At 44.2% G+C, this 16137-nt stretch overlaps 1 protein-coding gene across 4 annotated transcripts in view; it reads right to left on the reverse strand.

Moving 5' to 3' along the window:
* The window catches only part of Fdft1 (farnesyl-diphosphate farnesyltransferase 1), a 31512-nt gene extending 15650 nt beyond the window's left edge, over positions 1 to 15862 (reverse strand). The window contains exons 1-4 of one of the 4 annotated variants that reach the window (XM_047549019.1): positions 15661 to 15862; positions 5978 to 6075; positions 4675 to 4858; positions 402 to 530 (exon numbers count right to left, since the gene is read on the reverse strand). In XM_047549019.1, the coding sequence (XP_047404975.1) occupies positions 402 to 530; positions 4675 to 4858; positions 5978 to 6075; positions 15661 to 15759 (510 nt within the window). In that variant the 5' untranslated portion in view covers positions 15760 to 15862. Of the gene's footprint in view, positions 1 to 401; positions 531 to 4674; positions 4859 to 5977; positions 6441 to 6529; positions 6617 to 15478; positions 15498 to 15660 lie in introns of those variants that run through there. The other 3 variants (XM_047549021.1, XM_047549020.1, XM_047549018.1) reach the window with 3 other exon arrangements.
* Between the last annotated feature and the right edge of the window lie 275 nt (positions 15863 to 16137).

Raw genomic sequence — 16137 nt, forward strand, 5'->3', positions numbered from 1 at the left:
GATGCACATACACATATCTACTCTGTAACAAAAACAAAATATCAAAATCCATTATTTTTAAAATTTGAAAATTACTCATAGTTCTATATTACATGACATAATTACCTCAACTTCACACCAAGTCAGAGACAATTCTTTAAGTTCAATGTACCTTTGACGACAAGTTAAATCTACTTTGGCCTCCTTTAGTAGTAAGCTCTTTAGGCATGGATAAAGTCACAGACAGAGCCTTAAACTTTAAGCCCCCTTTCAGTGTTTACGAGGAGACATCCAACCTAAACAGATGAAACCAGAAAACCCAGAACTGTGGGCAAGTTTGTCTTCATTCTGAGCTTAATCATAAGCATGGCCAGTTCCATTTCAGGTACCACCCACAGACCCTATTTTACAGAGACACTGACCTTGTCCCACTCCCGTTCGGAGGTCACATGCTTATCCAAAAACTCTGCCATCCCAGTTCCCATTCTCTGGCAGATGTCAGCAATCACTGTTTGATATTTCTTAGCCAGATTTCTAAACTCCAAGGAGATCTGAAATGGAGACCGTAAGAAACAGTAAACACAAAAATTATGTACTTACATGGTCCCAAACGGAAAGTGCCCTGTAGAGCTCAGACTAGTGAGGAGACGGCCAGCCACTTCCCATCACCATTCTCAAATTCATACAGACACTGCAGGGGCTCCCTCATGCTGAGTCACACCTTGAGTTCCTTGAACAACTCCAATCACTTCGAGGTCTGCTGCCCAATAATTTCTCCCAAGTCCAGGCTCTAACATAGAAAAGTAGTGCTGATGTTTCTTCCTTTTTAAAAATATTTTTTATAGCTTTGTTTTATTTATTGTTTATGTGGTATTGAGGATCAAATCCAGTGCCTCACATGTGCTAGGCAAGTGCTCTTCCACTGAGCCACAACCCCAGCCCCTGATATTTCTTTTAAAATTATTTCTACTGCACAATTTTCTTTTCTTTTTTTCTTTCTTTCTTTTTTCCCCTAGTCCCTGGGGAATGAACCGAGGGTTACTCTAGAGAGCTATGTTCCCCAACCCCCCGTTCTTTCCACTTTTTATTTTGAGACAGGGTCTTGCTAATTTGCACAAGCTGGCCTTGAACTTGCCATCCTCCTGCCTCAGTCTCCTGAATCAATGGTACTACTGGCCTGTGCCACTGAACTTGATTGCTGCATAAATATTTTGTTTAAGTTCAGAGTTCAAAGAAATGTTTAGTGGTTATCAAAATACAATCTAAAAACAACATGGAACTTCTTAAGCAAAATACTAAGAAACATTAACTGAGCTGACACAACACTGCCAACAATGAACAGATGCTGTTAAAGATTGCAAATACGAGATTTATTTGGTCTGTGTTTACAGAAAGGTTAGGAAAACTTCCTCAGGAAGCACCTAACTTAAGGGCTTAAGGAAGCACCAGTTGGCCCAAGAGCCACAGCAACTGAGAAGCTTGAGGACCATCAGATTTCCCTGAGGAACATCCACTGCTGAACCCAAAGACCCAACCTGGGTGCTCCAGAGGCTAATGGAGGAGGACGGCAAGTTTGATGCCAGCTTGGGACTTCTGCAAGACCCTGTCTCAAAATAAAAAACAAAAAGGACCAGGGGTACAGCTCAGTGGTAAAGCACGCCTGGCTTCAATCCCCAGTGCACCCCCCCAAAAATACAAAAGAAAAAATTAAAAATCTGTTTTTTTCAGAACAGCTGCTCCAAGTCAAAGCCAAAGGTAATTCCTATGGTGAATGGAAAGAAACCAGCAACTCCACCCAAGGTTATGTGAATCCCTGGCTCTTTGCAGCTCCGGCCAGAGCATTTCTATTTATAAGAGGACAGCCAAGGAGGGCAAGAGTTTAGAGTCCAAAACAAACACTACAAACACTTCCACTTCTGAGTCTGACCTATTCCCTTCAGCAACATTTTGGTATTTATTACATATTATATAATTCAAAAAATGAAAAAAAAAATCCAGGAAAAAGTGACCAGGAAGAGCTCTGATTTCCCTGCAGCCTGAAGGAAGAAGGGCACTCTGCCACTCAGCCTCGGGCTGGCCCCACAGCCCCCGTGCAGCCAGGAGCCAGGAGAGGACAGGAGCCCCGTGCTCTCTCCAGGCAGCTCTGCCCCACAATTACAGCAGACACTCAGGTCCTTGGGTCACTTTCAGCTATTCCAAGGACAGAAAGGCAGGAGTCAGGGGTGAGTCCTTGGAGAGTGGACAAAGGACAAATTCCAAGGTGTGGGCAAGGGGAGCAGGGAGCTTTCATTAATTCCTAAATACAAATTTTCCCAATTCTAAGCCTTAGGAACTTCATGTGAAACCCTGGGAAACACTTGGTACATCTACCTATATCTATATTTTTAAAAGTTTTTTTTGTTTGTTTGTTTGTTGTTTCAGTCATTTTTTTAAAGAGGCAATAAAACATGCCATGATTAAGCACAGGGCTCTGGGGTCAACCTTCTGGATTTGAATCCCAATTCTGCCTCTTAAACTCCACAAGCGATCTTAGGCAGATGCTTAATTTCTTTATGCTTCTTCTTCCTCATGTAAGCAAGCATGGCTGTTAATGGTACATCACATACCAGGGAGTCTGCCTATCAAAACTGTTACAGATGAAATAAACAGTAAATTAACAATGAAATATTTTTAGGTACTGATTCCTAGTAAGTTACTCAATAAATGTATGCTACTATTGCTATTATAATTTTAAAATAACCCAGTGCTATTCCTTAAGTTATATTTAAAGGGAGAGTTCTAAAACTTTGAGCTTGCTATTAATTCCATGTGAGAAAGGTAAACCAAAATCCATAATATACAAGAGTTCTAGAAAGCCTAGCTTGAAAAGATACCAGCTAATGTTCACTAACGTATAAAGCACCAAATTCAATCTCCAGACAAACTGGACATCAAGTATGCTCCATCTAGGCTCATTCCTAGACTCTGTGGGGGCCTGGGACTGGAGTACAGATAGAGGTCCACATATCACATGTGGCAAAAAAGAAAAAAAAATTAAAAACTACCCCTTGAGCTAGTAACTTATCAAACACGTTCTGCCTGAACACATTCTGCCTGCCCTACCTTGACAAACACATCTTCATAACAACCTGGAGTACTCAGGGTTGAACGATGTATGACATATTTTGGTACTGGGGATTGAACCCTGAGGCACCTTACCACTGAGCTACGCACCCAGTCCTTTTATTTTGAGACAGCACCTGCCAAGTTGTCAGGCTGGCCTGTCTTGCAATCCTCTAATCATCCTGCCCCAGCCTCCTAAGTCACTGGGATTGCAGGCATGTGCCCAGGCTCAGCTACCTTCATGTTCAGATTTGAAACTTTCAAAAACAAAGTATTATTTTTCCATGGGAATGCTGCAGGCCTAAACGAAGACACTTAGGTTTAACAAACAATGAAAGCGTACCTGAAAATATACTAGCTATCTCCCCCAAATTGTTTTAGCATTCACATTTTCATGCCTCAATTTTTATAATACCTAAGATATTTATCTCAAGACCAGAAATCATTCACTTACTACGAATCTATTCTACTCAAAAGCAGTGTGGGAGCTGGTTTTGGTTTTGGAGGTAAGCTCTAGCAATATTGTTATTTTTTTAAAGGGAGAACACTCTGATTATAAATGGGCTGCAACTACTGCTTGCAGCACATTTGCTTTAGCAGAATTCACAGGTTCTTCAGTGAATCACAATTTCCAAGGCCAGTCAGAGGAAACCCATTCTCTGAGCACCACCGCACCAGGTACCTTGCCCAGGTCAGAGCTCTAACTCTTTGCCCTGTTCTTCTCCATCGCCTCTTTATTTATTTATTCACATCCTACTGTATTATATATTGGCTTTGGCACTGAAGATATGATCTCAGCAACTTGAAGTAACTACTGCCCCAAAGGAGTCTTTCTCAAACCTTCTGTGATGGGTAGACTCTCCTTCTGTCCAGCCTACTGCCTTTCCCACTCGGATATATAGATTTATTTCATTGGCAAAAGCACTGCCTTTTACCAAAACTCTGGCAACTTTGTATAAGAAGGGGGGCTTCTTTGGGCAATTAGGGAACATGTGACTTTGTTACATCAAACCTTTGCTCATAGGAAATGGAAGTCACTTAAATGTTAAGTGGCAGAGGATCACCCTGCTGCTCAATCCTCATCCCAGCTGCTAAAAGAGCCCACTTCCTACCTCAGACACTACCAGTGCTGAACACCAGTCCCAAGCAACCAGGCTCAGGGCAGTCAGGTTACATTATGACAGTAGGTGGGACTGTGAGAGCCTGCCTAAGACTCCACCTCCTACAACACAAAAACTGAATCCAACTTTCCATGGAATAAACACTGGACTTCAAAACAGCATTCACATAATAAGGATAGTAGCCAGTGCTGTCCTAAGAGCTTTATTTACTCCGACTCTTTTAAAGCTCAACATCATGAGGTGGGTAATATTATTGTCCCCCATTTAAAGATGAAGAAACTGAGGCACAGAGAGGTTATGTGCCAGTGAGTGAGCTAGGATTCCAACTCAGTCTGGTTCCAGGGTTGTCTGCCATCACATCCTGCTGCCCTCAGACTGCTTACTCTACTTGCCCTACAGCTACATGGGATAGTGACAACTGAACTGCAAGGAGTTATCATGTGCACCCAGAAGAGACAAGTGACTCCGCTACCGTGGGGAAGTCCTCCAGCACTTGTCGGTCCTTCTCCTGGCTCTCCGTGAACCGCCAGTCTGGTTCATAAAGGAAAGTATGAAAGTTGTGCAGCAGTGGGACCTTCTTTTCCACACTGATGGTCATATCATCTTCCAGGGTGTCCAGGGCTCGGAGAACGAGATAAAAGATGCATACTGCGTGGCTGCGAGAGAAGAAAAACCATCAGCACACTGGAACAAGAAGTCAAAGGTATTTAAGAAAACATCTCATTTGTGCCAGGTCATTTTCTAAACCTACCTACACCCTTAACCATGCAGAACCATGGAAGGATATCCAAAGCCTTTCATACCTAACACACTTATATTTGTTTTCCTTTCTCAAATCGAAGTGATTAACTTCTGTAGTTATTTATAAAGCACAAAATTCAAAACCCACTATGTGGATGTCACTTCTGCTCCCTGAATTAATTACATTTAATGTAAGCGATTAGGGAAAATGGACAATTAGGGGAAGTAGGGAACAAGGGCTGAGTAAGTCTATACATACAAGAACTTAATGCCCAGACACACTTACTCTTTGGTCTATTCTCTTGGAACACAGTGGATTATAATTAAACTCTTCAGCTTTATGTTTATTTCACACAGATGACTAGATCCTACTTTTTTAGAATCTGCATGAGTTATCACACGAATAAGTCTCTTTCATATCCTATGAACAAAAGTTTGATTTAACAAAGTTACATGTTTCCTAATGTTTAGACATTAGAGCCAACAGATCAAATGTTTAGACCCAACTAATATTTTGGAGGTAGAAAAGAAAGCCAAAAAACATAGTAACTTCTCATCCTAAATACTACTATAGATAAAGGCAACTGGTATAAATTCAGGCCTGTAACCTGCACAGGGAAGCTTCCAAAGAAAAACACTATATGCTAGAATACAAAGTAGCTTAAGGGGAACCAAAACAATGCCTGAGCAGCTCAGGGGCAGGTTCAGCTGCCAGGACTAAAAAAAGTTAATAAACATCACCATCCCCCGCTGCTTCTCTGAAAGGGCGGGCCTGCAGGGACACTAGTAGATGGCCAAGTGCCTGTGAGGGCATTCTAAAGTAAACACGCGCGTTTCCACCTCGCCCCTCCAACCCCTGACATTTCCTTCACTAAGGATGGACTACTTTTGGCTAACCCACAGCAAGGGGACTGCAATGCTTAGTGACAAGTGAAAAAAGAAAGAAAAGAAAAGAAAGAAAACCGCTAGAACTACTCAAAGGCCCCTGGAAAGGCTCTCTACTCCCAAGTCAGAGAGCAGCCTCTGCCACTCACCGCATTTCCCCATCCAGGGCCTGGATAACAGCTGCGAAACTGCGACTGGTCTGGTTCAGATATTTGTAGCAAGTTTTCAAGCTGCTGCTGAGCGAGTCCTGCGGACAGAGAAGACACACGGCGGTCGGAGACGAGGAGCAGGAGTGGGTGTGGGACTGGGGAAGGAGGCCGGCCGCTGGGCTCCGTAGCCGAGACCAGTCTTTGGAAGGCCAGGGGGCTGAAGGCAAGGGGCAGCCCCGCGGGACGCCTGCCCCAGGGCCCCTGGGCGCCGCGGCGGGGCTTAGCACCAAGGTGCGCTTGAAGAGGGACATGGCCTTGGTGCTGCAGGCGCCTGCGGCCATTGGAACCGCGGATGCAGGGGAGTTTTCCCTCCATAGACCCCAATGGAGTTGGGAGGCGCCCACCGAGGGGCACGCCGGGCGCTCCCTGCACCCGAACCCAGTTGCGCAGGCGGAGCGCGACTCAGGCGGGACACCCCTGCCTGCACGTGGCGCCCCGCCCCGGCCCCGCCCCGGCCCCGCAGGGCCCCTCCCCTTCCCCCGCCCCGCGCACTGGCCGCTGCGTTGCTCTGCTGAGCCCACAGTGTGGTGGTCCTGTTCCACCTCGTGAGTCTCTCCTAGAATCCTCTTCCCAACCACACTCGGACTTGGCTTCTGCGAGTCTGTCCTAGCAGCGCCCCTTTTGGCCAGAATCCCTGATCGCTCGGGCCAGCGCTCAGCAAACGCCCGGGTCAACTCGCTTTGGCCAGAGTCCCTGCCCACTGGCGTTTCCTCTTAACCATATTCTGGCACCGTTCGCGCGCCACTTTTCCGTGTGCGTAACGGAACTGCCCCGGGGTCTACACCGAAGCCGCCTGCAATCCGCTCCAGTCTTTCCCCTACACCTGTGGCGCCTGCTAGCCTCTGGGAAGCTGGCTGCTCCTTTCAAATTTCTTCCTCTTCCCTTTGAAAGGGGTACAACGAAGAGAGCTGGTTCCGACCATTACTCTTCCCCAAGGAAAGCAAGCAAGGACTGTGCTTTTTTGGAGGGGAGGGAATTTACAACGCAAGTATATTAGAAAAAAATTGCGTGTTTTTTAAGATAAACTTTGTCTTTTAGTAGTTTTAGGTTCACGGGAGAACCAGGCAGAAAGTACAGAATTCCCAGATGCCCCCGCACACAGTCTCCCCACTCTTTTGAGAAATGGGAAACATCTGAAATATCTAATAGCAGGGAGGCAGTTTTTTGTTGTTGTTGTTTTTAAATACAGCGTACCTACAAGCAGGAAACCCATAAAGTCACCCTGGAATTTAGTGAAACTTGGACCCTGGTGCGTCCAGGTGAACTGTTCTTTGTATGTGTGTATTTCCTAAATTCTACTTTTGTCTAAAGAGTAAAGCTTAAAAAAAACACATAATCTTGAGAATTTGATTTTATTGCCATTTCCAGTAAAAAGCATTAATAAAAACTAATATATACTGGTAACCATAAATAAGTAAAGCACAGCATGTGGCACATAAAAATATCCAGCAATGGTTTGATGGATAAATGAATACATTCCTAGACTATTTTAAAACAGTTCACCATTTCCTTCCCTTTCATAATGTGGAAAGACAGATTTCATAAAAAGAAACCCAAGTAAGGGATCCAGGCCAGTTCCTCACATCACTCACTGTCATCCAGCTGCTGCTCCCTTCACTGCTGTGCCAGTGTTTTCATCCTCAGGCAGACAAGGCATTTCACTGAATGCAAAGGTACAGTCACGCAGGGTCTGAAGAGCAACTCAGCACACACTACCCCTTTCCCAGCGCAACAATAAGCATTCAATAGTAATAAGCATTTGGTACCAGCTGAGCATACATTTTCCTCAGCTTTTGTGTCCCTCTGAAAGAGGCAAGCCACAGAGTTTCCTTCCTGGCTCCTTCCCACATCACTTTTCCTGTCACCCACTTAAGTACCTCACCTTGAACAACAGTCCCCTCAGATCAAGGAACACTACTACACAGGAGGACGTGGCTGTTAAGCACACATGGAAAACAGCTTCCACACTTTGATTCCCATGAGCTGTGTGGTGGGGAGCTCAGACTGCTGCTGCCCGTCCCTAGGGCTCCTTGCTGTTTCCTACAGCTGTCTGAGGTGAAGTGCACACCCCAGGTGACAAAACAGGGCTCACCCACATTGAGAGGAAGGGTCTAGAGTGGCTGTAAGCACAAGACTGAACTCCTAGGACTGGAGAACATCTAACAACCCGCCCTGCAGCCTTCCTCATTTTTAATAAAACAGATTTGCTCAGGAGGGAAAAACAAAAAGCACAAAACCCACACACTTAAGAACTGGATCTAAGAGCTCTGGTGGCACAATCGGTTAGTGCTCGGTACTTATAAGAACTGGATTTTCACACACAAGCAAGGACCACCATTCATGAGGCACATACCGTACTCCAAGCACAATGTTTGTAACTTTAATCCTTACTGTGCCCTTCAGGAAGGTATTACAGGCCCCAAGTCACATGAAACCTCCATAGTCAGATATGTAGTTGAATTCAGAGTTTTTCATGTTTCAGAAAAGAGACAATAAAGTGCACATAGAGCCCTAACAGTGAGGCAGAGCATCCCATGATCAATCATTAGTATTTCTCCAGCAAAACATTTGAATATTTAAACCAAGTGAACAAATGAAGTTTCAACTTAGAGTCAAGTCAGGCTTTGCTGCCAAGTGATTTGAGCCTTTCTTAAGAAAAACCTGGAGTTGGGAAACTGTAGTGAAGGTATTGAAACTTTGACCTCCTCCTTCATCTTACAGATGAAGAAACTGTGTCTCCAAGGTTAAGTCACTATAGGTTGTTCAGCTAACAACACTATTGAGCCACGAACTAGATAATCAAGAGACTTCAGATAATGGTCCAGGGCTGAGGGTGTAGCTTAGTGATAGAGTGTTTGACTAGCATGCGTGACGCCCTGGGTTTGACTCCCCCAGAACAAGATGTTAGTCATAACATGGTTTAGACTTGACAGAAGTCAGATCCCTGGATACAAAAGCCCTGCTTATACACTTGGTGATGTTCCCACAATGCTGAAGTCACCCACAATGCATTTCTTGGAACACATCATTAAGCTATACATGACTGTATTTTGAGGAAAGTCAGAGTATTCATATTCAGCACATCCACTCAGAAACTTCCGGGAGACTTGAGTGGAGTGCCAACATATGTACTAACTATCCCAAATGGGAGGATATATAGAAGAAGTGAAAATAATTTTCCAACTTTATACTTTTGCCTAAAATTGCCTAATATTATATGATCCTTAACTGGAAGTGTGAATTACACATTGTCTATAGTGAAAGCAAAGAAAAATTCTGCTTATTCCATTTTGAGTGATGTCATACAACTTGCATGAGACAGATGTTCCTAGATCTACTGATATACTCATAAAAATATAAGCCAAATTTGATGAACCCCGAATTTCTTTTTGTTTGTTTTGTTTTGATGGTACTGGGGGTTGAAAGCAGGACCTTACACATACTAGGCTACTACTGAGCTACACCTTCAGTCTCTGAACCCTGAATTTCTATGACAGAAATAATAAGCATTCAATGTCAGCTAAGCATACATTGTTTTCCCCTCGGCTTTTGTGTTACTCAAGAATGAAGAATGTCAAGTGAAGGGAAATGTACTTTTCTACTTGTTCCCTCAGGTTAAACACGACTGTTTCTAAAAAAGAAGGCTCCCAGGGGTTTAAAAAGTGTTCAGAAAACAGCTAACGCTGTACCATATTAATTAATTTGAATTTTAGAGCTAGAAGGAGGAATGATGCAACCACCAGAAAACCCCACCCCAGAGACCCTCCTGATAATACCTTGGGTGTCCAGCCTCATCAGGAAGTCTCACTTTAAAAAAATTCAAAAGGTACCAAAGGGCATTCTGTGAAGTCCTCCTCTATCCCTATACCATGGTGGGTTGGTTACCTCTGGGGAGGAGAGGTAACCAACACTACCATTTTCTCCAGTAGTCTCAATTTATAGAGGAAAGAAACAGGGAAGAGTTCAACCTCAAATCACACCCCTATAGATTTACCTTCGCCAGATCTCAGACACTCGGATCCCTTGCCCTGCTATTAATTTCTTTATAGAACTTCCTTCCACCTAAAATACTGTGCTTTTGCTTTACTTGTCTCTCTCTTCCACAAAAGTCAAGGCTTCAGCTACCTTGTCCACTGTCGAATCTCCAGCATCAGAACAATATCTGGCATGCAAGTGGAGGCCAAGTATTTGTTAAATTGATGGATGGCAGACTTGCAGGAAGGTACAGGAAGGGAAGAAACTGTTGCAGGGCACCTTTGATGTGTTTGAGTTGCATGCGACAAAATGGGTATCCGACCTGCTGTCTGGGATCATGCAATGCTTGAGCTCTTTAATCTGAGCCCCCTCCAGGCTAGAAGCACAGAGGTGTTCAGACAGGCCTGGCCAGGCACCCTGGGATCACCACGTAGGAGCTGTGGGGCCCTGGAAAAAAATCACTGAATTACTTTCGGCCACGTTTTCCTAATCTGTAAAAGGGCAGTAATAACAGTATTTCCCTCTTACAAATTGTTGTCAAGACTAAGTATAGAAAGTTAAAAAATGGCTACATAAATGTGTAGCTCTTCCCATCAGGAGATAAGTTTCTCTGCTTCTTGAATCTGGGTTCCCCTTATGACTTCTTCGGACCGAATGGACGGAACAAATGTGTCTGGAGCACAGTCTTGCAGAGTGTGAGCATGGGGTCTGCCCTCATCCAGGGCCCACATGGAGGGTTCCAGGATGAGCCTGCCGGACGATGAGATGCTGACACTCTGCTTAGAGCTGCTGGCCACCCAGCCACCCAGCCACAGCCTAACCTGTCAGTTGAGCAGGCTTTGGGGAAATCAGTCAATCTGGTCCAAGCCAGAAGAATCCCCAGCTTGCCAAGAGATCTGTAAACTAAACAACAGCTATTATTTTAAGTCACTAAGCTTGGACATCTTACATTGGGGTAAAATATACTAACATAAAATTTACCATTTTTAAATAGTTCAGTGGTGTCAACTGCACTCACATGGCCAGGCACAGGAAGGCATCCCTGTAACCCCAGCTACTCAAGAGGCTAAGGCAGGAGCATCACAAATTCAAGACTAGCCTGGGTAACTTAGTAAGACCCTGACTTAAAATAAAATGGGCTGGGGATGTAGCTCAGAGGTACAGTGCCTGCCTAGACTGTATGAGGCCCTGAGTTTAATCCCTGGCACTACCAAAAATTTTTTTTTTAAATTAAAAAAAAAAAAAGAGGAAAAAAAGAAAAGAAAAAAAAAAAAAAAAAAAAAAGTACACTCCCAGATCGAATAACCAAACTCCCAGAGTTAAAGGTTACTAAGTTTTGTTACTCAATACAAGCTGATATACTGAGACAGTGATTTAAAGAGCTTAGCACAGCCTCTGGCAAACAATAAGAAGTCAATAGATACCTATTATTATTAGTATTTAGTTACTCTAACACCCAATATAATCTCCTTTCACTCCCTGCTAAATAGTGTTCCAAAAATATCGCTTTAGCATGCCACAGCTGTGCTTCTGATGATCACCTACTGAATGTGGCCCAGCTTCTGGCCAGCACGCTACCCTGGCTGACTCTTCTTGTCATTCCACAGACAATCCTGGTTATCTTTTCCCCTCTGAAAGTTCTCCCCGCTAATCCAAATCTCCCCTTACAAGATGTCAGACCTTACAACCGCTTTCCCTTCTTTTCTGAAAATATTTCTTTCAAAAACACTTCCACATCACTAAAATACCCGAAATTTATTTGGCATTACTGAACAGTCCCTGGGTTGTCTTTCTTCTTCCTGTTTTGTGCACCTGTTCTCCATTAGACTGCTAGTGTGGTTAGCGGGATAGGTGTTTCCACTTTGCATCCCTCACACGACAGTGTGTTCACCTTGCAGCTGGATCTGGACAACCTATGCTTAATGCACCCTTGCAGTGCATTACCTCAAGGATAAGTAACACTGCAGGGTTAAGAGAACAAGGGTCAAAACCCAGCTCTGCCACCTAGTAACTAATGGAGGTTAGGCAATTAGCTAACTTCTCTGTGCTTCTGTTTTTTCATCTATAAAACAGGAAATGTAATGTTGGCTTCCTTAAAGGGTTAGTGCATGTTTAATAGATATTAGAACAAAATAGTGCATGGCACATTGTAAGAGCTCAATAAACATTAGCCAATTATTATTATGACACCCTCTAGTTGAATGGTAAGTATCTAGGGTTCCTATCTTTCAGCAGGGCACCCTGATGGGAGAATAGGTCTTCAACAGGTACAATTAGAGGTCCAAGTCCACAGTATGAGGTGACTGCCTGAAAAAGTCAATAAACAGACATGGAGGGTAGGGGAGGCTTGAGATGCAGAAAACAGCTTTGGTTGTATCTGGATGTTTACTTTTGTGTGTGTGTGTGTGTGTGTTGCTGCAGATCAAACCCAAGGCCTTGCATATACTACACAAGAACTCTACTACTGGGCCACATCCCCGGCCTAATTTCTTTTTTTTTGGTTCTGGGGATTGAACAAATGGGCACTTTGGCATTAAACTACATCCCCAGCTGTTTTTATTTATTTATTTTTCAGACAGGGTATGGATAAGTTGCTTAGGGCCTTGTTAAGTTGCTGAGGTTGGCCTTGAACTTGTGATTCTCCTACCTCACCCTCCCTAATCACTGGGATTATAAGCATATGCCACCACACCAGACCCTAGCACTAATTTCTTAAGTAAAAAAAAAAAGAAAAGAAAAAGAAAAGAAGTAAATAGAACAAAAATTAATAAATACTTAATCTCAGAGATAGACACCAGGTAGTATGTAATATTATTTTCAGAATTTTTCTATTTGTTTGAAGTTTGTTGTAGTTAAAATACATTTTTAAGTTAATGAAATCTTAAGGCATGCTAATTAGCAATAGTAGCATATAAATGAAAGAAATTTAAAGTTCTAAACTGGCAAATTCAGTGACATACACTTGCAATCCTAGCAACTTGCCTAGTAGTGACTCTGGAGACTGAGGCAGGAGGATCACAGGTTTAAGGTCAGCCTGGGCAGTTTAGGGAGACCCTGCCTAAAAATAAAAACAAAAAAGGGCTGGGAGTGTGGTTCAGTGGTAGAGCATTCCTGGGTTCATTCCCCAGTATTGCAAAATAAGTTTTTAAAAAATAAATGAATAAATAAAGTTCTAAAGTGGCCAGAACATCCTTAAAGTACTGTGGGAACTAGACTTTAAAGAGAGACCTGGTTAGTACATGATCTGAAGAGTAATATGATTAATAAAGAAGGAACAGAGAAGCATCTTTTATGTTGATATTCCTAGAGCATTTTAGAGTTCTCTCAGCACACTTCAAGTGTTGCTACAGAACAAGGGTTAGCCACCCTGTGGCTCTAGAGGTAGAACAAAGGGCGAAAAGTCCACCTCACTCTAAGGTAACTCTTCTTGAGAACTAGAACTGGTGGTGGGTCCCCAGAGGTAGTAAATTACCTGCCACTGGAGTTCAGAAGAGACTGAACAATTTGAATTATAAAAGAGATTCTTTGTCTTAGGTCACAGATCTCTGGAAGAATCTGAAAATAGTGGAACTTCCTCCAGTACACAAACATACAGTAACAAAATACAGATTAAGTAGCCCTTTTCAGAAATGCTTCAGACCAGAAGCATTTCAGATTTTGAAATATTTGCATATAAATAATAAGATCTCTTGAGAATGGGACCCAGTCCAAACATGAAATTCATCTGTTTCATATACACTCTTATACACACAGCCTGAAGGGAATTTTATACAATATTTTTAGTGCAACTCTGTTTTTACCACACCTGTTGTGTAAGATCAGACAGGGAATTTTCCACTTGTGGTCATCAGGTCAGCACTCAAAAGGTTTCAGATTTTGCAGCAATTCCGATTTCAGATTGGATACGTTCAACCTGTACTTGCAAATAATTTCAAGAGCATCCCAAATAAAAAATTCTAATAAGAATCTCAAGTTAAATATTTAGTCAACGTGGCACAGAAGCAATTTAAAGCTGTATTTCCTTCAGGCAGTCCTCAAAATATTAAATCCCTATTCTAGCCAATAGTGATTTTTCTCCCTCCTGTAAATTATCTTACATTTACTATATTCTGCCACATTTACATAAGTTTATATTGTTTAAAAAGCTAGCAACTTCTTGAAGACAGCTTTGTTTATTAATTCATCTTCACATGTATTGAAAAGCTATGGATACAGCACATCAAAAAACGTTCCTACTTTCAAAAAGCTTAAAAATCCAAAGTCAAATATAGAATCTTAAATCCGAAAGAGACATTGGGAGAATAAAACCAATACACAAATAACCTCAATACATAACTAGGGGACTGCTACAGGATGAAACAGCACTGGAGGAGACAAGTTCACAAATAAGAAAAGACACCTGGGAGTGGGGATAGAAATTCAGTGGATTAGAGAAAAGGGAATGAAAGGGAGGGGGGATGGAAATAGGAAAGACAGTGGAATAAATCTGACATAACTTTCCTGTATTCATATACAAACACACCACCCATGAAACTCCACATCATGTACAACCACAAGAATGCAATCCTAATTATAAGTTATACTCCATGTATGTATGTATGTCAAAATATACTCCACTGTCCTGTATATCTAAAAAGAAAAAAAAAAAAAAAAAAAGACACCTTGTTGCAGTTAGCCTTGAACTTGTGATCCTTCTGCCTCAGTCTTTAAATAGTTGATATTGCAGTTGTGTACCACCACATCTGGATCTATGAACGATTTTATAATACTTTATTGCCCCAATTAGATGGTGAGCTTCCTATTTGTCTACACTGCATGGCATTCGGCCATCCATACCGCATGCAATATAACATCTAGCTTTGAAACAGGTGTGTTCAGTGAGTGTCTGCAGAATGGTCAACGAAGGGTGGCACTCCCTGAAACTAGACCTTAAAGGATGAAAAATAAGGATAAAGGATAAAACGTTCTTTTCTGATGAGAGAACATTTGAATACAGCATTTGACTGTGACGTTCCCACTGGGGAAAATAAAAGCTTTTGATGTAACCCACTAATTCGACTAAACTTCAGTAATTATGTAAGCATAATCTTCTTGCTGGAACAGCAGCACAATCATTCATTTAATAAAGGGTACAGTCTTGAGGCAGACGAAAAATAAATAAAACCAAGTCCGGGCCTCCCAGCGATGTCGTCCAGCCAATCAACAGGCTCGGAGCTGGTAAGAACCTGGAGGGGTAGGTGGGAAGCACGGAGGAAGGCGGGGAGGCGCCAGGGGAGGTGGTGTGGCTGGAACTGGAAGGGAGTAGGTCTCACTCCGTGGGTGGCAACCCCTGCACTGCTCACCGCGTTCGCAGAACTCCCACACGTCCTCTCGCGCTCACCCCACCCCTCGTGTCCATTTTGGAGCTCGCCTATTAGCGCGCAGACCAACGCCAGCGCCCCCGAGACGGAAACGCGCATAAGCTACCTGACCAGGTCCAAGCACGGACGACGGAGCCGGGCGGGGAGGCTGTCGGCAGGGCAGCCCGGCGCCGGGTGGGACGGGGGAGCGAGCGGTGCCACGCGTCGGGCGGCCCTCGCCTGGATTCCCCGAGGCCGCCGCGGCGCACGGCCTCACGCCCGGCGGAGATGCAGGGATGCTCGGCCCACCTGGTCCATCTTGGGGATCACCTTCCACCGGCCTCCCATCCGGAAGCGCAGCAGGTTGTAGAACTCCTCGGGGTGGCCCAGGCACTTCACGAACTCCATGCTGCGGGGCGGCGGCGGGTTGTCAGACCGCGGTGCTCCCCTCTCGGGATCTGTCCCGCACTTGCCGGCAACCCGCGGAGGTGCGCAGGAGGCGGCGCAGCCGGGCAGGCGGGCGCGGAGGCGGGCCCAGCACGGCGGAGCCCCGCCCACGTCCCGCCCACTTCAACCGGCCTCGGGCGCTCGCGCCGCTACCCGGGGCTCGCGGAGTGGACTGACGGGCGCTGATTGGACAGAGCCGCTCGCACCAGGAAGACGCCAGCCAATCAGCGGTGAGACGAGCCTGGCGTGACGACCACGCCCTAGGAGTTCATTGGAGGGCCTAAAGAAGCCTGCGAGCGGGATTGGTCTCCTCGAGGCGGCCTTTGTTTTCCTTCGCTT

This window comes from Sciurus carolinensis, chromosome 4, assembly GCF_902686445.1.
Source record: "Sciurus carolinensis chromosome 4, mSciCar1.2, whole genome shotgun sequence".
Lineage (NCBI taxonomy): Eukaryota > Metazoa > Chordata > Mammalia > Rodentia > Sciuridae > Sciurus > Sciurus carolinensis.